The sequence below is a fragment of the Panthera leo genome, chromosome F3, assembly GCF_018350215.1.
Source record: "Panthera leo isolate Ple1 chromosome F3, P.leo_Ple1_pat1.1, whole genome shotgun sequence".
In the NCBI taxonomy this organism is placed as follows: domain Eukaryota; kingdom Metazoa; phylum Chordata; class Mammalia; order Carnivora; family Felidae; genus Panthera; species Panthera leo.
The window spans coordinates 41,865,652-41,885,253 of NC_056696.1; the positions used below are offsets into that span (position 1 = coordinate 41,865,652).

At 55.5% G+C, this 19,602-nt stretch overlaps 1 protein-coding gene across 3 annotated transcripts in view; it reads left to right on the plus strand.

Annotated features, from left to right (window-relative positions):
- The first annotated feature begins 1,042 nt into the window (after positions 1–1,042).
- The window catches only part of ADORA1 (adenosine A1 receptor), a 34,136-nt gene continuing 15,576 nt past the window's right edge, over positions 1,043–19,602 (plus strand). Inside the window, exons 1-2 of one of the 3 annotated variants that reach the window (XM_042926008.1) lie at positions 1,043–1,128; positions 1,997–2,394. In XM_042926008.1, the coding sequence (XP_042781942.1) occupies positions 2,054–2,394 (341 nt within the window). In that variant the 5' untranslated portion in view covers positions 1,043–1,128; positions 1,997–2,053. Of the gene's footprint in view, positions 1,129–1,504; positions 2,395–19,602 lie in introns of those variants that run through there. The other 2 variants (XM_042926007.1, XM_042926006.1) reach the window with 2 other exon arrangements.

The following is a 19,602-nucleotide window of genomic DNA, read 5'->3' on the forward strand; positions in this document are numbered from 1 at the left end:
CACATGTTCTGGTTGAGGGTCTGCCCCCCAGGTGGTCCTTGGTGGGGACCAGTGAGCCACCTCAACTGTAACTGCACCAGGAGGCAGCCAAGGGAGGGATCAGGATGGGGCGAAGTGTGGAGGGCACTGTGTCAGGAGTCAGGAGCCTGGTTTCTTACTCTGGTCCTCTTAGGATTTTGCTGGGTGATCTTGTGGAAGTCCCCTCCTTCTTTATCTATCAGGGCATTTAATTTATCTATGAGGGGATTGGATAGGATACCTTATGGCTTAGGTACTTAGGTGCTGTGAAGAGGGAGAAGGAGGAAAGAAAAGGGGCACAGAAGGGGTGACACCGGCCAAGATAATCTTAGGAAAGTAGGTCACTCCTCTGAGCCCCAGTGCCCTCATTTGTAAAATGGACATTGCTAATAGACTAACAGGCCGTTCTGAAAGAAAGAGGAGGAAGAAATATAATGACTCAGATAAGAGCCTGCAAAGTGATGTGCTCTGGAAGGATGTTAGTTCCTGAGACTATGCAGGGGCTGGCTTCATGGGAGAGCAGGGTTTCAGGATTGAAGGGTGGGACAGTGTGTAGAGCTTCCAGCTGACTGTGGGGGGAGGTAGGGGTGGGTGGGGGACATCCCGGAGCCCTGCAGGTGAGAGGTTGTGCGGTGTCGGGTGCAGGGGTGCCGCCGGAGGCCAGACCAGGGCTCCGGGTATCCCACATAGAGAAGGGAACCGGTGAACACACGGAGGCTGCACCTCTGTCCACTCCCGAGACTGGATTCACACACCAGACCCTGCGAAAATCTCACATTTTCCCAGCTTTTCTCACCCAGAATCACTTCCTTTGTTTAGAGGAGGGGGTGGGGGAGGAGACGGAGGGCGAGGAGGGAGGGGCCCGCGGGTGCCGCCGCCGCCCCCGCCCCCTCCCGGTGTGCGGAGCCCGGTTGTCACTCAGCTCCCGCGCCGGGGGCGACGGAGGCGGCGGCGCCCGAGTCGAGTCCCAGCCAGCTACCGTCCCCCTGGACCTCCCAGGATCGCCCAGGCATCCCCGGAGCGAGCGGCTGCCGAAGGCGTCGAGCTGGGAGGGCGCAGAGACACGACCGTGCAGGTAGCTAGGAGCTCTGCCAGCTTTGGTGACCTTGGGTAAGTCTGTGCCTCGGTTCGCCGCTGTGGCTTCCTAATGGGGATGCAGGAGAGTGTTGAGAGGGGCGGCTAGACGTCCCTTGGGACTGGGGTGGGCGAGGGTCCGTGGCCCGGGAGGGTCCCTGGAGCGGAACCAGGGCACTGCTGGGAGGCGGGCGCCAGCAGCGGCTTGGGTGGGTGGCGCCGGGCACGTGTGTGCGCCAGCTGGGCAAAGGCGGGGCCCGCGCCCCGGTCTGCGGCTGGGCTCGGTCCCCCAGACCCACGCCTGCCAGCCCAGTCCCAGGTGCGACACCGGGGCGCTACCTCTTTAAAAGCGCCTGGGGCTGAGCCTCCGCCGCACCATGTGATTGCTGGAAAGGCCGGGCTGGGAGAGCTGCGGCGGGAGCCCCAGGACGATGAGCCGCCGCGCGGGTCCCGGAGCCCAGCCCTGCCCGGCGCGGCCCCGCGGCTCGGCGCGCCCCCAGGTGCCCGCAACTTTGGGCACCGCCTCCGGGACCCCCTGGTGGCCAGCGGGCAGGATGGTGAGCTCCCTGCAGCCTGTTCTGTGGGCATGGGTGGGCAGAGCCAGGCAGAGGGACCCCTGTGGGGTGCGTGTGTGTGCGCCCCGGGAGCTGCCTCACACCTGATAAAGGAGCCAGTGGAGGAGTGAGCGCCGCTATTTTAAGTTGTCGAATGGACCCTCTGGGGAAGATAAGGGGAGGGGACAAAGATCAGGCAGAGAAAGGGCCAGGGTATCCCGCCAGCCTGGGCAGGCACTGGGTGTGCCAAGTGGGGCACAGCTCCAAAGGGCAGCGGGAGTTTCAGAGCTGCCCGGGCTCCCCCTGCACCTGCCGGCAGGCCTCCCCACCCCAGGCTTCCGTGACCACAGGTGCCTGCCTCGTGCCCCTTGGTGCCTGCCTGCTGATGTGCCTCGCCTGTGCCTGTCATGCCGCCCTCCATCTCGGCCTTCCAGGCCGCCTACATTGGCATCGAGGTGCTCATCGCCCTGGTCTCTGTGCCCGGGAACGTGCTGGTGATCTGGGCAGTGAAGGTGAACCAGGCGCTGCGGGATGCCACCTTCTGCTTCATCGTATCGCTGGCGGTGGCTGACGTGGCGGTGGGCGCTCTGGTCATCCCACTAGCCATCCTCATCAACATTGGCCCACGGACCTATTTCCACACCTGCCTCATGGTCGCCTGCCCTGTCCTCATCCTCACCCAGAGCTCCATCCTCGCCCTGCTGGCAATTGCCGTGGACCGCTACCTCCGCGTCAAGATCCCGCTCCGGTGAGTCCAGAGCAGCTGAAGGTACCCCTGCGCCCCACACTCGGTGGCTCGAGGGCCATCTAGAGAGGATAAAAGGTAGAGCGTAAGGCCCCACAAAAGCCCGATATTCCGCGGGCCGTTGTGCCCCAGCCCTCACTCTGCCTTCCTGTCCTCTGCTCTACTGAGGGAGGCCGAGCTGCAGTGGAAGCCGTGAGAGCCTGGGTTGCTGGAGGAATGTGAACCTGGCAGTGCCCACGACCCCAGAGCTGAAGCTGCGGCTGCTCTCCTGACGTGGCCAGGAATCCCAAGGCTGCCTGTGCAGCCTGGGGTGGGGGGTTTGGAGGGGCAGCCAAGACAGTCGCAGTGAGCTCAGGGTGGGAATAAACAGCTCCGCCCGTTCCGGGGAGGTGGAAGGGGCAGAACAGATTGCTGGAGTGGGGCGAGGATGGACTGAGGGGGACGTACCAGGGGCAGAGGAGTGCTGCTTCTCGAGCCAGACCCGGGCAGGCTTCCCGAAAGAACGCAATCTTCGGCTCTCCTGTTCTCTGGCATCTGTGGCCAGCTCCGCCCTCCAGGGCTGTCCTTTGAACCCAAGCAGTCTGATTACTTCTGCCCAGCTCCCACTCATGGGATCCCCGTTGCAGGCAGGAGGAGGGAGAAATTCAGGCACTTGCTTTTACTGTGCCTGTTCTGTCCCTAACCCACGTGTGTCTTTGCCAGTCACAGCGGAGGTGCTTGTGCTGTGCCCAGGCAGCGCCGGGGTGGGTGGCCTGACAGTGGCAGCCCTCGTGCGGGTGTCCAGTCCACGACGGGGCCTGCCAGGCCATAATCTCGTCGCCAGGCAGTGCCTGGGCCACCCAGTGCCAGCGAATGCCTGGGCGCACTGCCAGGGCTGGCCCGGCTGGGATGCTCTTGTGAGGCGGGCTCGCCCCCTCTTTGAGTCTTGTCACCAATAGGTTCCCTTTCTACCAGGGAGCTCTGGCCATCTCTGGCACCTGCCATCCCCAGAGTCACTTCCATATCTGGGACATGGGGCCTCTGGCCTCACTTGGCAGCTTGCCCGGGGAAGGCCTCGGCGCCCACGCTTCTCCTGTTTGCCTTGCATTTGTGCACATTTACCTTTTCAAAGCTTTTCTTCATGCACCACCTTTTCCTATTCCCTCCGTGATCCCCTAAGGGAGGTGGAGTAGGAGCTGGGAAAGGAGAAACTTCAGAAAGACCCAGAGGGTCTCCCCAAGCTGGTGGGGAGCACAGCCTAGATTCCACCGCCCACCTTCCTTCCTGATTTCCCCCCCCCTCCCCCCCCCCCCCCCACCATCCCAGACTCTGCGCCTTGCTTACGGCCCTCACACTTTCCCAGGGGAGGGGGGTGAAGATGGCTGCTCAGGGGACAGGGAGAGGCACAGGAGGTGGCCCTGGAGCCCCGCAGGCACAGCCGCAGAGGGGCCTTCATGCTGCCATTAGTCCCAGGTCGTGGCCGGGCTGTGCAGAGGAAGCTGGTCGCAGCCCATTAGAGTGGGCTGGGCCTCTGAGCGGGACCATTACAACAACGTATTGCCACATTAGAAAACTCACACAGATACGCAGATGTAGGAAGGCCTGCTCAAGAAATTCTGTCTGCTGAGCGGATGCCAAGGTGAACCAAAGGCCTGATCCTGCTGTGACAGAGGTCACAGGCCTGCCGAATGTGCCCTACTTGCCCTGTGGGGAGGGGGCTGGCTGTGCCAGTAGGGACTGCAGGCTCGTTCTTCCAGGAGGCAGCTGTGGTTGTTCCTTGCTCCAGCTTCCGGGAGCCAGGGGTCTTGAGGAGCCGCTGCCTTCCGAGGGCCGAGGCAGGCGTGTGCACAGAGGCTAAGAATACAGGCTGGGTTCGAATCCTTGCTATGCATTCCAAGCCGTGTGACCTCGGGAAGGTCGCTTGTTAACCTCGTGAGGCTTCAATTTCCTCATCTATAAAAGGGGATATTAATAATAGTACCTTCTTCCAAAAATGATTGGAAGAATATAAAAAACCCCTATATATAAAACACTTAGTGCTATGTAATGCACTCAGTATTATCTGCCAGCCATTCAGTGGTATGTTTATGTTTGTAGCTTTAGTATCATTATTCACGTATGGCTCAAAGTGGGTCTGAATGAGCAAAGCCCTCGCCCCCCACCCCACCGCGCCCTGGTGCTTTCAGACAGCAACACACACGCCCCCACACGCGTGCACATGCGCACGCGCACAAACCCCGCGTTTCCAGGCAGATTTCAAAACACCGTTAAGTTATATTTGTACATGAACTTGTACTTTTCTTCCTGGGTGGATTGTCACTGTGTCAAGGGCAGTGATCTGAGCAGCAGCAATTGCATTTTGTCCATTTCTGCAAATTCTCCAGAATGCCTCGCCCAGTGTCTGGCACATGGAAGACACTCAGGAAATGTCGACTGAATTGGATGAGTTTTCAGAGCTCACAGGGTTGAGCCTCAGGCAGGCATTCCAGATGTCTAACCTCTAACCTTCTTGCGGGAGACTAGACCGCCCGTGCATTCTTTTTATTTATTTTTTATTTTTTTAATGTTTATTTATTTAATTTTGAGAGAGAGACAGACAGACAGACAGACAGAACACAAGTGGGGGAGGGGCAGAGAGAGAGAGGGAGACAGAATCCGAAGCGGGCTCCAGGCTCTGAGCTGTCAGCACAGAGCCCGAGGCAGGGCTCGAACTCATCATGACCTGAGCCTAAGTCAGACGCTTAACCAGCTGAGCCACCCAGGCACCCCATCTGCCCCCTGCATTCTACTTCAGGGATCTGACCACGGCTGTCCCAGTAGCTCAGGCAGTTCCTTAAGAGCCGCAACCCCGCAGTAGCTTGGGAGGGCCCTGCCCCATGGAGAGGAGTCTCCTCCGTTAGAGAAAGGCTGCTGTGGTCTAGCTCCTAAAGCCAGGATCCTGGAGGCTGGGCTGACGTGATGGGCCACTCCAGGCCCTTGCCCGTCACTGCCAGGTCCCCCTGCAGGAGGAACAGCATGATGCTCCCTGGGCAGTTACAGTCAGCAGGCTGCTGGGCCTGGGGGACTGTCTGTCAGCCAGAGGCCCCCATGCATTTGACTTGCTGCCCTGACAAGCCAGTCGGAGGTAGATGCCTTGGATGCTGGGGAGTAATACTGAGCAAGCGTTGGTGAGACATCTGTGGGGTAGCCAGGTGACAGAGTGAGCTTGGGCCCCTCCCCAAGCAAAGCATGGTTCGGTCAGTCAACCACAAATTTTATTTCATTCCATTTGGCAGAAAGCCAAGAAAGAAAAGAAGGTTCACATCCCATAGTGTGGTCCAGTGGCAAAAAAAAAAAAAAAAAAAAAAAAAAAAAAAAATTAAAAAGGAAGAAAGAAAAGAAAAAAAGATCTCAAATTGTTGATTCATCAATAACCTGTGGTCATTTACGTGTGTTTTGCATCCTATTTGCATAGCACCTCCACAGGCCTGGTAATCCACACCCCATTACCCCCTGAGCTCGTAGTTCTAGGGAATCTGCAGTCTTTATCCACCACTCCCTCACCCTGAGTTTGCTTGGTGGCCCTCGGTGGCCTACTCCAGGGGGCTGGTTATGGGGAGGAGTGCCAACAGGGGGCTCCCCGGCCAAAGCCCTCTCTGTGGGGAGGAGACCTGAGCAAGGGTTACCTGTGGCCAGATAGGCTGGGGTGGGGTTGAAGGGGCGGTGGATGCTTGGGAGTCAGAAAAACTTGAGTCTGAACCTTGCTCTGTTACTTCCTAGCCCTGCATCCTTGGATGAATTATTCAAACTCTCTGAACTTCCCCTCCCCCCCCCCTCCCCCCACCTCATGTGTTAAATGAAGGGACTAGATTTGAGGTCTCTGAGCTGCCTTTTAGCTCTAACTCTGTGGTTCTTCCTTATCACGACTCCTGAGAAGGTTGTGTTTTTTAGTTCCTAATGGGTAGGAGCTAGGCACAGTGCTATGTTTTTTTTTTTTTTTACATGCTTCATCTCATTTAATGCTCCTGGCTTCTCGCTAGGAGAGGGCATTGCTGTCCCCGCTCTGTAGACACTCCTGTAAACAGGTCTAAGGGGCAGGGAGGTTCAGTAAGTTGCCCTGACGAAAGTCTTGTCGCCAGCAGAGACAGGATTTGAATCTGGGCCTGTCTCACAGCCGTCTTTAAGCAGGGAGCCCCTGTGCCTCTTGAACCGGCCCCAGGAAACTATGGGGATTATGGAGGAGTTTCCTCAAGGCTGTCAGTGCGGTGATTTTGCTCCCCCGGTCTTTGCCAATGGCCCTCGTGCTGTGCCCGTGCTGGGCGCCTCCCTCTGAGTCCTCCTCACCTTCACTCCAGTGCTGCAGCTGAGCCCCAGGCAGCCCTGCCTCTGTCCACAGCTGGAGGCCTGCCCAACTGGGCTGCTGACCCGGGGAGGCACAGCGAGGAGTGTGGGAGGCCAGCATGCTGGGGCCGGGGAGGAATCTGGTAGATGAGGACATGTTTGCTGTTAGGCATAAAGTTAGCGGGCCTGGGTCTTTCCGGACACCCAGCGTGCCTCCTGTGGGCGTACCCCAGCAGGCGACCGTCTGTGTCCCCGGAGGCCCCGAACAGTTGTTCTCTATGGTGACACTGCTTTCACGGGGGGGTAGGCCATCTCCAGCTCCCCTGCGGGGTGGGGTGGTCAGAGGCTGAGAGTGGCTGGGGAGAGGAGAGCTGGCAAGCCCTGAAGCCTGACTTTCTCACACTTGCTGAAGGGGAAAGAGAGGCCCGGGACCCCTGTGTGTTCAAGGTCGGTCAGTCACGAGCTCTTTTCCTCCCCTCCGATCCTGACTCTCGCCCCCAGCGTCTGCTGTAAAAGGCTGGGGCAGGAGGAGCCCTTGGCAATCGCCACTCCTGCAGGAACAGAACAGAGAACGCAGCCTCCCCAGGGTCAGTCAGCAGATCAGTGGTGGGCTGAGAGGGGGAAAGTGAAGAGAGATGTCCCTCTGAGATTAAAAAGGACATTTCTTTGTTTGACCGAGGGCCAGCCTTCAGGTGGCTTATGCTGAAGAGCGTGCTGAGTGAGGGGGGCATAGACTTCAGTTGAGAGAAATCTGGATTCGTTTCCAGGGCGAAAGAAACTTCTCCCAGCTGGCATCAGAACGGCTTCCAGGAGGCCTCTGAGTGCTTTAGGAGTAAGCTTCCCAGGTGTTCGTGCTGCTTGGAAGCAGGGGAATGGCCACGACGTCCTCCCGAGAAGCCCTCTACCAAGGGCCATGGGTGGAACCTTAGAGGCCATGTCCTGACATTTGATACTTATCTCCAAGCATGAAAGCCATCTCTGTTTCCTGTTCAAATGTTGAGACATATAGGAGGGAGTAAAGATGGTAAAGTCACCAGTAATTCTACCACCTACACGTAACTAGTGTTAACATTTTGCTGTTCCAGAGAATTTTTCCATGTGTGTCTATATATATCTGTACCTCTAAATATAGATAGATTATAAATATAACTTTCACACAGTTGAGAGCATGGATGGTTTTATGTCCCATCCCATTTTGTTTACTTAATGCATTATGAGCATTTCCCCATGTCAATAAAAATGATTCTGTAAGAATTTTATGAGGGTAAAAACCGGATTGTCTTTTCGTCCATCTTTTTAGGTCTCGGCTGAAACAGCCCCTCCTCCGGGTGGACTTTTCTGACCTCCTCTCCACCTGGACCAGGCCAGTTTCCTCTGTTAGGTGCCTTGCGTCTACTTCTTGCCCATCGCTCGCGGTCCAGCTGGTTTTTCTGGGCTTGGTAAACACCGAAATGGCACGTGTCCCCGTGCCTGGCACGGAGGAGGCAGGCTGGAAGCACTTTCTGAATAAATGAGTTTCATATTTTATTTACTCATGCTTATATTTTGGGCCATTTGGATCCTAACTACAATGATACCCACAATTCACATTGTTGGCAGGGTCAGGGCCAAGCCTAGAACCCTAGGTGAGCACAGCTTCCAGCCGTCAGGGTTTTTTAATTTTTAATTTCTAAAATATTTCCCACCTCCCTTTACTCCACCTCTCCCCACTCCTCCTGCCCAATTTCATGGAAACGGCAGATCCCCAGACGTGCATCGGTTTTCCTCTGCCCGTTTGCCTTTCTGGGCTCAGCAGGGCAGGACCGGCTGGGCTCCGGGCCTAGTCCTCGTTGCCTAGTCTCTATTCCCCGAGGCCTGGACATCCTGTTTCCTTGCCCCTTGGTGAGGACAGCTGTCCCCGAGTGGGAGAGGCTTGGAGTGTGGCACTTGCTAGTTGGCTCCACTTGGCAGGGTAGGCACAGAGCAGAGAGGAAGGAGGACAGATGGTTCCTTGGGCTGCGTGAATTACCCCGTCAGCCTCAGTCTCCTTAACTCAAGCCCAGAGGAGGCTGCCAACTGCTGCAGAACGAGAAAAGGCTGGTGGGTAGCCATGGGACGGGAGAGGAAGAGGAAGCAGGTGGGTGAGTGGACCTCGGTGTTCATGGCCCCTTGGAAATACTGGCGCGGGGGTGGGCAGGGAGGTGGAGACAAGGGCCTTCCCTGACCGCAAAGACAAGGAGATGAGGCACCTTTTCCTGCACTGCTCTTCACCCGGGGAGTTTTATCCCCAGCGGGATTAGGGGTATAATGTTAGGGACATGGTGACTTTCATAGATCTATTTCAATTTTTTTTAATGTTGTATTTTATTCTTGAGAGAGAGAGAGAGAGTGTGTGTGTGTGTGTGTGTGTGTGTGTGTGTGTGAGAGCAGAGAGACAGAGTGTGAGCGGGAGAGGGGCAGAGAGAGAGGGAGACACAGAATCCGAAGCACGCTCCAGGCCCTGAACCGTCAGCACAGAGCCCAACGCGGGGCTTGAACGCACGGACCGTGAGATCATGACCTGAGCCGAAGTCGGACGCTTAATTGACTGAGCCTCCCAGGTGCCCCCCATAGATCTATTTCACAAACTGACTTGGAGCACCTGCCATGTCCCAGGCACTTTGCAGGGCTACCTGTAGATACAAAGATGGGTGGGCTGGGCTGGTCTCTACCTCCATCTGGGGGCTCTTAGCCGCTGTTGAACTTGTGGATTCCTACAGACCAAGGTGGCTGAGGACAAACTCCCAACCTGCCTATGGTGGAAGTGGGGGTGTCAGGAGACTGGCACTTGGCACCTTAAAGTGCTTGGGTGGGGCCGCTGGACCCTTCTCTACATTCAGTCTCTGCAGCCCAGGTCATGTGGCAGAGGCCCTTGAGGGATATCTTCCTGCCACCTGCCTCCGGAACTTCTCTGTCCTTTGAGAGAGTAGGGCAACTGGTTCCTTTTTCTTGTTCTCATGCAGAGCCCTGATCTACTCGTTCGTTCATTCATTCATTCATTCATTCATCCATTCAACAAATACTTATTGAGTGCCTCCTATGTGCCAGGTATTGTTATAGATATTCTGGACGCAGGATACGTTCATTAACAAAACAAAGATCCCCCTAGAGTCTGCATTCTAATGGGTTGGAGGACAGATGCTAAGTAATGAACACAGTGCCTAATATGCAGAGCGTTAGAAGGTAGAATGTGCCAATGGGGGAAGGAAAAGAGCAGTCTAAGTGGGATTGGGGATGCCAGGGTGGGGGTGGAGAGAGAGGGTTGCAGTTTTAAATGGGGCAAAACCTTAGAGGTGAGGGACTATGCTGTGCAGATATTGGGAGAACATTTCACACGGAGGAGATACTTGGAGCAAAGGTCCTAGGGAAGGAATGTACCTGACGTATTTGGGGACTGGCAAGGAGGTCTGTGCAGCAGGGGTGGAGTGATAAAGCTGGAGAGTGGTCAGAGATAGGGCTGGAAAGATGATAAGCTACTGGCTTAGAGGCTGCTGGAAGGACATGGGCTTTTATTCTGAGGGAAATGGGGAGCCACTGCAGGGTTTAGAGCAAAGAAGCAACATGGTTTGATTTAGGTTTTAAAGGTTCACTCTGCTGCTGTATTGAGACTGCACTGTAGGGGCGGGCAGGGGACTAGTTAGGAGCTAATCACATGAGAGCAGAGGTAGGTACCCTGAATCAGTGTGATGGAGAGATGACAGTGAGAAGTGGTTGATTCTGGATGTGCATGTTCAAAGTTTATTTTTTATTAAGGTAAAATGTTTATATAGGGAGGTGCATACGTCTTAAGCATACAGCTCAATACATTTTTGCATGTTGATATACCTATGTGACCACCACTGTGATCAGTATTTGGAACATTTTCAGCACCCCAGAAGGTTCCCTTGTGTCCCTCCCATGCCCTCTGAAAGGTCGCCACTATTCTGACCTTTATCCCCATGGACTGATTTTCCCTGTTCTTGAACTTTTATAAAGGGAAATCACATAGTGATTTGTGTCTGGCTTCTGAAGCTTAAAATTACGTCTGAGAGTCATCCCTATTATTGAGTGAAACAGTAGAATTTTTTTGTGGGTTGGCTGGTTTTTGTTTCTGTTTTTTTTTTTTTTTCTCATTGCTAGAATTCCACTGTATGAATGTACGGTGACTTGTTAAAATTCTGGATGTATTTTGAAGAAAGGGCCAATGAATTTGCTTATGGATTGGGTGTGGGATATGAGAGAAACAAGATTCCAGCATGACCCAAGCTTTAGTCCGAAGCCACTGGAAAGATGGAGTTGGCATTATCTAAGGCGGGAGAGGCTGTGGACGGTCCAGGTTTTGTGAGCAATAGAGTTCAGATTTAGACACCTTGAGTCTGGACTGTTGAGCGGGTGGTTGGATGGATATGTAAGGATGGGGTTCAGGAGAAAGGTCTGGACTGGGGTCATAAATGTGAGAGCCATTGGCCACGTGGATGGTGTGTAAATCCCCAAGGGGCCGCCGTGAGGTCTCCAAGAGCGGACGAACAGATAAAGAAGAGACGGGAACTGAGGACCAAGCACTGAGAGGCTGGGGAGAAGAGAAGGCTCAGACGTAGGAGGAAAACTCAGAGCCCCCAGCGCCCTGGGTGTGGTGTCCCAGAAGCGAAGCTTGGAAAGTATGTCAAGGAGAAGTGAGGGATTGGCTGTTTCAGATGCTGCCAGTGGATCGAGTGATGTGAGGACTGAGAATTACTGTTGGATTTAGCAAGAACAATGTCAGCGGAGGGGTGGGAGCAGAAAGCTTGACTGGAGAAAGCTCAAGAGAGAAGAGGAAGGAATTGAAGGCAGTTGGCGTAGATTTCTCTTTTGAAGAATTTTGTTACAAAAGGATCAAAGTAATGGGGCAGAAGCTTTCAGGCGAAGCGGGAACCAGGCATTTTGTTTTGTGTTGTTTTCTAAGATTGGAGGGGGACCTGGGCACACTCGTGTGCCCCTATCTCACGATCCAGGAGAGAGTGCAAAACCGGTGTTGGAGCCAAGGAGAGAATTTCTGGAGTGCAGGCTTCGTTTCGGCAGCCCGGGTGGGGACAGACACTGGTGGGCTGGCTTCGAGGCGCTTGGAGATGGCCTATCAGGCAGGAAGGCAGGGCGTGTGGGCGCGGATGCTGCCAGGTGAAGTTCTCTTCTAGTGTTTCAGCTTTCTCGGTGAAGTGGGAAGCAAGGTCATCAGCTGAAAGGGAGGATGTGGGAGGAGGCAGCGGAGAGAGTAGCAAGCGGGAAATAATTCTCTGGAACTGGGGGAGGGAGTAGACTCGAGACTCTAGTCTAGACTAGACTCTCTATACTCGACTCTAGCGTAATTGGAGGCAGCATTCAGGGCCCACCCGAAGTTCATGGTGATGAATTTGAAGCGAGACTCTGGCGGCGTGGCCTTGTGCTTATCACAGGCCGCGTTCAGCAGCACTGGCTCAGGCATGGAGCGGATGGAGAGTCCCTTCCCTCATTTAGAAGTGCCAGACTTTGGACCAGACGTTAGGTGTCTAATCGTGGTCAAGAAGTTGGCCCTGGTCCCTGGAGCTTAGGAACTGGTGTAGGGAGAGAGCTAGTCCACAGATAAACAAGCGGGTAGCTACAATGATAACTTCCGGGGAATTCAAGGAAGGAAGCCCTCTTTCTCCTCTCTGTGGCTGGCTCTGGCTTCTCCAAACCCTGAGTGTGTCCAAAGAGACCCACAGGTGTTCGAGGACTTAGGTGGGGGCCTTGTAGCCCTTGTGGTTCCTGGGCAAGGGTTTGGATTTTATTCTGAGTGCGCTATGAAGCCTCTGAGTGCTTTAAGCAGGGAATGACGTCATCTAAATTACATTTTTAAAAGGCCAGAATTAGCCAATGAAATATTAGGAAATCAAATCCGGTGATAGGTAAAAAGGATAATATATCATAACCAAATAGGATTTATTCCATGTGTGCGAGGGGGGTTTAACACCGAAAGAACTCAATCAGGGTTTAACACCGAAAGAAATCAATCAGAACTCATTGACGGAAAAAGGTCACCCTGCCTGCTGTGTGGAGGATGGGCCGGAGGGGGCAAGAGAAGACGATAGGAGGTCATGGCTCTGGGGGGAGGGCGGGGGTGGGCAGGGAGTCCAGGAGGCAGTAGAGATGGAGAGAACTGGAAAGATTTAGGGTATGTGAGAGTTAGAACCCACTGGTAATGGATTAGGTGTGCAAAATGGGAGAAGGGGTCAAATATGAGTCCCAGATTTATGGTTGAAGCCATTGGGTAGATGGCGGTGCTGGGTCTGTAGAGAAGGAAGAAACCGGGGGTGGGGGTGGGGGTGGGGGTGGGGGCAAGATTCAGACCCTAGTAGATACTCAAACGGAGGTGATATGATAACGGGTCCTCTGGTGGCCTTCTCTCTCACTCATTCCCCAGCTTCCTGTCCTTTCATGTGGCCCAGCAGGTGGGCCCCTTCTTGCCTCACACAGCCTTGTGGAAGGAGCCCCTTGAATACCCAGCAAGCTTCCTGGGTGCCTCCAGCTGCTCCCTCTTCTCACCTCACTTCTTGGGAGGCTATTGGCTTTCTTAGGCTGGAGCCATAGCAATAAGGCTGTATGTCTTTGGGCCCCCTGAAGCTGCCAGAAGGAGACAGCAGACTTGGGGGTTCTTCCTTGCTGCCAGGCTCCATTCAGAATGAGACACAGTGGCTTCTGGGATCGCTAAGGCCCCCAAGTGTCTGTCTGTCCTCAGGCTCCCTTGGGTGCCACTGTCCCTGGAGTCTCTGTGTGCCTCCAGAGCCTCATGTCCCCCCCTCCCCACCCCCTGCATGGCTGGAACCCACCAGACCTAGCACCATGGATTGTGCTGGTCCCCTGCAGGGTGGTTGTACCTCCCCCTACCCCCCCACAACAGGCTCCTCTGACGGCCACTGTAGGGCACTGAGTGGTGCAGTTTCAGCTACGGCAGCAAAGAGCATGGTAGTCACTAAGCAGTTATCAAGAATCAGCTCTGACACTCCCCCCCCCCCCCAACGATGGGCAGAGCGGGTGGGATGGGGGAGCCCCATCTGGGTCTTTCTTCCTGGCCTGCTCGGAGAAGCACGGTCTGTCCTTCCCCGAAGAAAGCGGCCACGGTGCAGCCTGATCTCGGAGGCCACTGGTTTCCGATTCTCCCCTCTCCACCCTGACTGAGGGCCCAGACTACCGCGTGGCAAGTGCTGGTTCTCAGTTCTTTTTTTTCTGTCCCGGCGGAACCAGGAGCTCTGATACGTACCCGCCCAGCTGGAACGGGATCTCACCAGGCAATGAACCTCTCGTGGGGGCACAAGAGGGGAAGGTCTGTTGGACAAAAGCCCCTCTACCCTACATATTTGTAATGATCCCCTTTTTGGAGAGGCTTCCTTCTTCCCCTGCTTTAACGGAGCTCCATCAGTGGAACAAAGGGTAAAAGCAGTCTCCCCAGGCAGACGGTTCAGCACTTAGAGCTGTGCCATTTTGGAGTGCTTACTTAACCTTTCTGAGCTTCCATTTCCTCCTCTGCACAAGAGGCTGCTTAATACTTCCTTCTAAAGGTTGTTAGGAGGCCTAGTGATGAGATATGTTAAGAGACTGGCACACAGTAGGCACTCAGGAAGTGGGGGCTGTTACTATCGTCAAATAATCCTAACTCATTTTTCATTTACTGCTTGATGTCACGTGGCCCCTGGGGTCCCACCGGGCTCAGATCTGTGTCACATGGGTTGTGTGCCCTGTGAGGGCAGGGTGTAGATCTCTCCATCTGTCTTGCTCGTTGTATCCCAGTACCTAACACATGTCTGGCTGGCACCTAGTAGGTGGCCGAGTCAGTGTCTGTTGGGGGAAGGAATGCGAGAATGCTGTCACGGAGGAAGGAAGGCTTAGGGGGGCAGATGGAGTGGCCACCTGGGGAAGAAGTCGATTGGGTCTTTTGTATTCACTCACAGAGGTACTGGAGCATGAAGGGTTATTTCATTAAAACATTCCCAAGAGATCAGAGGGTGGGGGGCTGGGAGGCAGAGCGGTGAAAGGTCTCACCTGGGCTTACCAAGCAAGTTGGGGAGAGAATCCTGGTCTCTGGACCCCAGCTTGGCTCCCTCTGCTCTCCACGCTCCTGTTTCCATGAGGGGAGGGGATGTGAGCAGCCCCTCCCAAGCCCTCCTTGTCCTTCTGAGGGGCCGGCGTCTGAGAGAGCTGAAGCAAGGGCTCCCCTGGGGGCCGCTGGCTCTGTAAACGCTCCCTGGGGAGGAAAACATTCAGCGTGTTTGGGGACTCAGCAGACACACCTGCCAAGGTGGCTCGTCCCCTGCAGAGTAAACACAACCCTCCCAACCCCCACATCATGGGCCTCCTGGGGCTGCCTTGATGACAGTGGCCCCGCGAGGGCTGGGGAGAGACACAGACACCATTCAGAGTGGCTGTGTCCGGCCCCAGGGACTGACAGTCTGAGAGTGAGCCAGGGAGCCAGCTAGGGGTGTGAAGGAAGGCCTGACGCCTCTGCCACCACCACCTGTAATCACGACAGGAGGCCACTGTGGCTTCAGGCTCTTAGTGGGGTATGTGTATTCATATATGCACACCAGGGTTTGTGTGTGTGCGTGTGTGCGTGTGTGTGTGTGTGTGTGTGTGTAGGGGGTTGTAGCTTTTTATTTTTATCTTTACAAATAAAAAAAAAAATAATATCCTGGGCTTCCAAACCTTTCATTCAACCTTGTTTGCTCCCCCCTGCCCCCCCCCCACCCCAGCTCACACTCTCTGAGGCCCAGACAAGAGTCCCAGCCAAGGCTCTTTCCTGTTTGTGCTCCCCAAGGCCCTCATGCCCCGCCCACCACCATGAATCCTCCCTGACAAAGGAACACAGTTTGTGCGGTCAAGTCAACAAGCGTTTTCTGACGACACAGGTCCTGTCCTCAAGGGCACAGACCTATAGTCTGGTGGGTGAGACACGGTTTACCAGTGGCCACGCAGCAAGAAGCCTGAGTAGGCCTGGCCTGCACCCAGGCACACAGAGCCAAGGTCACTCCCCCAAGCCTGGGATGCTCAGCCCCACCCCTCCCTGTACCTGTGCTTAAAACTCACTTTCCCTGGCTCCGGGCCAGTTACTTCTTAACCTGTGCGTCCTTGGAGTCTTAACATCTAAGACCATATCTTAGACACACACCCATACACCCCGGAAAGCTGTTTTCTTTTCTCCTCTTGTCTAATTCCTCCTCATTCTTTAATACTCAGCTCAGATGAGACCTCCTCCAGGAAGCCCTCCTTGCCCTACCTTCATGTGCCCACAGTTCTTCTTCAAGGGCTTTAAACACAGCTCTTGCCAAACTGCACGGAGGTAATCTCCGTCACTTGCCTGCGAGCACTTTGCGGGGGTGGGGGTCCAGGTCTATGCATCTCTGTCCCCATGGTGCCCAGCATGCTTTCTGCCCATTTTTTGTTCCCATGACTGGTCCAATGAATCAACGAATGAATGGTAACAGTAGCGAGTGATTCTTGAGCACCTAAAATGTGTGAGGCCCTACGCTGAATACTTTATACGGACTCCCTAATTTCCACATTTTCTGAGAAGCTGAGGCTCAGAGAGGCTGAACAACACACTGTCAGTCACATAGCTGCCAAATGTAACCAGAAGTGTTAAATGAACGGCTGAATGGATGGATGAAAAGATCCGTATTTGAGCCTTGACTCCAACGCTTAAGCTGGGTGATTCGGGATAAATCACTTCCCTCTTTGGGTCTCAGTTTTCACATCCACAAAATGGGCCGAATCCCCATCCCTACCACCAAGAGTTGCCTGCGAGACACCGTTCTTGCAATGGGAGGGGAGAATGGCTCCGTTGTTCAGGGGTATGTTGGCGCGGGGACGAATGGGGGGGGAGGGAGGGTTACCCCACCCCACCCCACCCGCACCCCAAATCTGCTCTCTGGCCTGCAGTTCCAGGTGCTGCCCAAGGGCTGGCCTGACTGCCCGGCGCTGAGGTAGCAGAAGGAGCTGATGTCTCCTGCGGGGCTGGAGGTGCATGAGGGAAGCAGAGACCCAGGAGCCAGATGGAGAGCTGCCGCTAGGAGATGAGGAGGGTCAGGAAGTGGGTGCTGCCCGACGCTTGGCACAGGAGCCAGGTCTGCCTTTGGAGCTGGTGTTGCAAGAGCAAGCCTCTCCCCTCTCGGGTGTCTACCACCTGCTGGAGGTGCCGACAGCTCCTGGCTCCTGCGAGATGGGCTGTGAGATGGGCCCCCGGGCGGTGGCTGGCTGCCGGCAGGCTGGAGGGTGTGCGCCACGAGAGACTCCCGGACCACACCAGGCGGGAGGCGCGCCTCGAGGTTGGCCGGGAAGGAACTAGCAGTGACTGGAGGTGCAGGCTGGCCCGGGCTTTAACGCTTTAACTCCCCGGTGATGGGGCAGCCCCTGGCCCTCCAGGGGTCCGCAGAGATGTCTCCTCCCACTGCTGGAGTCAGTGAGGCGAGGAGGGGCCTAAAAAAGGCCTGTCAGAACGTGGCCTGGGTCTGAGCTCCGCCTGCAGGCAAGGCTTGAAGGAAAAATGTTCAAGGAAGACACCTGTGAGGAGAATCAAGGACAGGGGGCCTTCTCCTGAACCGGGGTGGGGGGGTGGGGAGAAGTGATTTCCCAGTCTGGCCAGTCCAGAGGGAGACCGGGGGCTGGGAACCAAGAGGCTGACGGGTCTGCCACTCGGACAAGCCACCCCACCTCGCCCCACCTTCACGGGTAGAAAGGATGCAGGCTTCTCGGGGGTGTTACCAGGATCCGCTGAGCGGTGTCCGTGCGGAGTCTGATGAAGGATAGGGGAGCCGAGGGGCACAGAGGCCCAAGTGCATCGAGAGTCAGGCTGGCCACACTGCCCTCCCAGCCTGGGCTCTGCTACTTACGTGTTCTGACCTTAGGCAAAGTCTCTGAGCCCTCAGGTGCTACGTATGAAAATGGAAGTAATAATATTTGGCTCACGCGACTCTTGAGAGGGTGATACGTGAAAACCTAACGGCTCCCTCCAGGGTCATGGGGCTTGTTCTTCCCCTTCCTGCTGTTTGGTGGGAGGGGGGAGGATGGATGGATAATGGTGTGTGTGTGTGTGTGTGTGTGTGTGTGTGTGTGTGTGTGCGCGCGCGCGCGCGCGCATGTGTCTTCTGTCTCTGGTGCGATTGGGGTGGACAGCTGACACTCCCATCCACCAGTGTGGCTTGAGGGGTTCCTTTACATGCATGCCAAGGCCTGCCGTCGTTGGGGAGCTCAGCCTTGGGGAAGTTGCAGGCCTGGGAGGCGCAGAAAGCCCTGTGCACAGGTAGGGGTGTGTTCCATCACTGCCCTGGAGAGAGTGTTTGGGCACCTCCCTTCCTGCTCTAGGCTCTTCCATGAGTGCAGGGATGAGGGGGTCCCGAGGAAGGAGAGGTGTGGGCTGGTGGGAAGGGAATGCTTGCCCGGGGAGCATCTCCTCGGTGTCGGGAGCAGCACTGAGCGCCTTCTTTGTCAGCATATTTGATTTTATGTAGTCCTGAAAGGCTGCGATCAGCATCATTTTACACATTAAAGAAATAAGGAACCGGGGAGGTAGAGTCCCTTGAAAATTGTGACCCAGCTCCTAAGGAGCAACACTTGGATTGGAGCTTGGCGCCTGCCAGATACCAAAGTGGATGCCACTTGTGAAATACCCACTCCCCACTGCCACTGTGCTCAGGGATTTCCAGACCGGGAACCGCAGCCCCTGTCCTCAGAGAGCTTCTGGGCGGCAATGGACACGGGACACAAGATTTTGCAGACGGCGAGATGGATCGGCACAGCCTGAGCTAAGATGGCTGAGACTTCTGGGGCAGAAATGGCCAGTGGGTGCAGGCCTGGCCTGCCGCCTGGTTTCCTTTAGGCCCTGCCTGCTTTCTCTCAGGCCCCGGGGCCCGCACGTGCTCGTTTGCCCGGCCGCTTGAATCACAAGCGCAGGGAAGCTAAATCTGGAGGCGTTGTCAGCATCAGGGCAACGGAAATGATCCCACGAGGTCCACAGAGGTGAGAGTGGTGGAGACGGGCTAGAGAGGCCTCCCAGCAGGCCCTGGGCTGGGTCCTGGCGGCAGGGGGTGCTGTGAGGGGCTCAGGAGGACCTCTCTGCCACCCACAGGGAGAGTGCATCCTGCAAAGAGCACTGGGCCCAAGTCAGAGGAACCTGGATTCAATTTCAACTCAGACACTAGCCAGCCAAGCTGTGGCCTTGGGCACGCACTGAACCTTCCTGGGCCTCAGTTTTCCAATCTGTAAAATGGCAACAGTCTGTTCTTTTTTAACCTGGCAAGCTGTTTGCAACAAGTAGGATCCCTGGCTGGGAAGCGCTTTGCGATGGTGCTGGGCTGTGTCATTATCATGTTGCCAAGGTGGCGAGCGTCTTTATCCTTTCTTCTCCCATGCTGGCTCTTTTCTGTCTGCACGGTGCGGGGGGAAGCTATCCATTAAGAGGAACAGGTCATACGGGTGGCTTTGCGATGAACCTGGCGGGGACTTGTGTTCCTGTTTCCTGTAGGATACAAGACAATGCCTTTCCTTTTTTTCTGGGCTCCTCAGTCAGCCTCTCCCCAAACAAGGGTGCGGGGGGGCTACTCTTGTGCCAGATATTGTGCCGAGTGCCACTGGGTCCTGCCACCCACACATATTATAGTCTGAGAGGCTCAGACAAGAGACACCAAGGGATGAAAGGCTACGGTCCCTATCCTCCCTTCCCTCACAGCCTCACGGGAACACAGATGTGTGAAACACAAAACACCACCTTTGGAGGTGTTCCAAAGGTGTTCCAGTTCCGGTCAGCAGCGCTATGACCTTGGGCAAATCACTCCCGGGATGACTGAGAAAAGAGGGAAGGAGAGACTGTGTGCAAAACTCAATGCCAGACGGTGACAAGGGACACACCGGGAGCTGGGCCTGGCAGATCTCAGC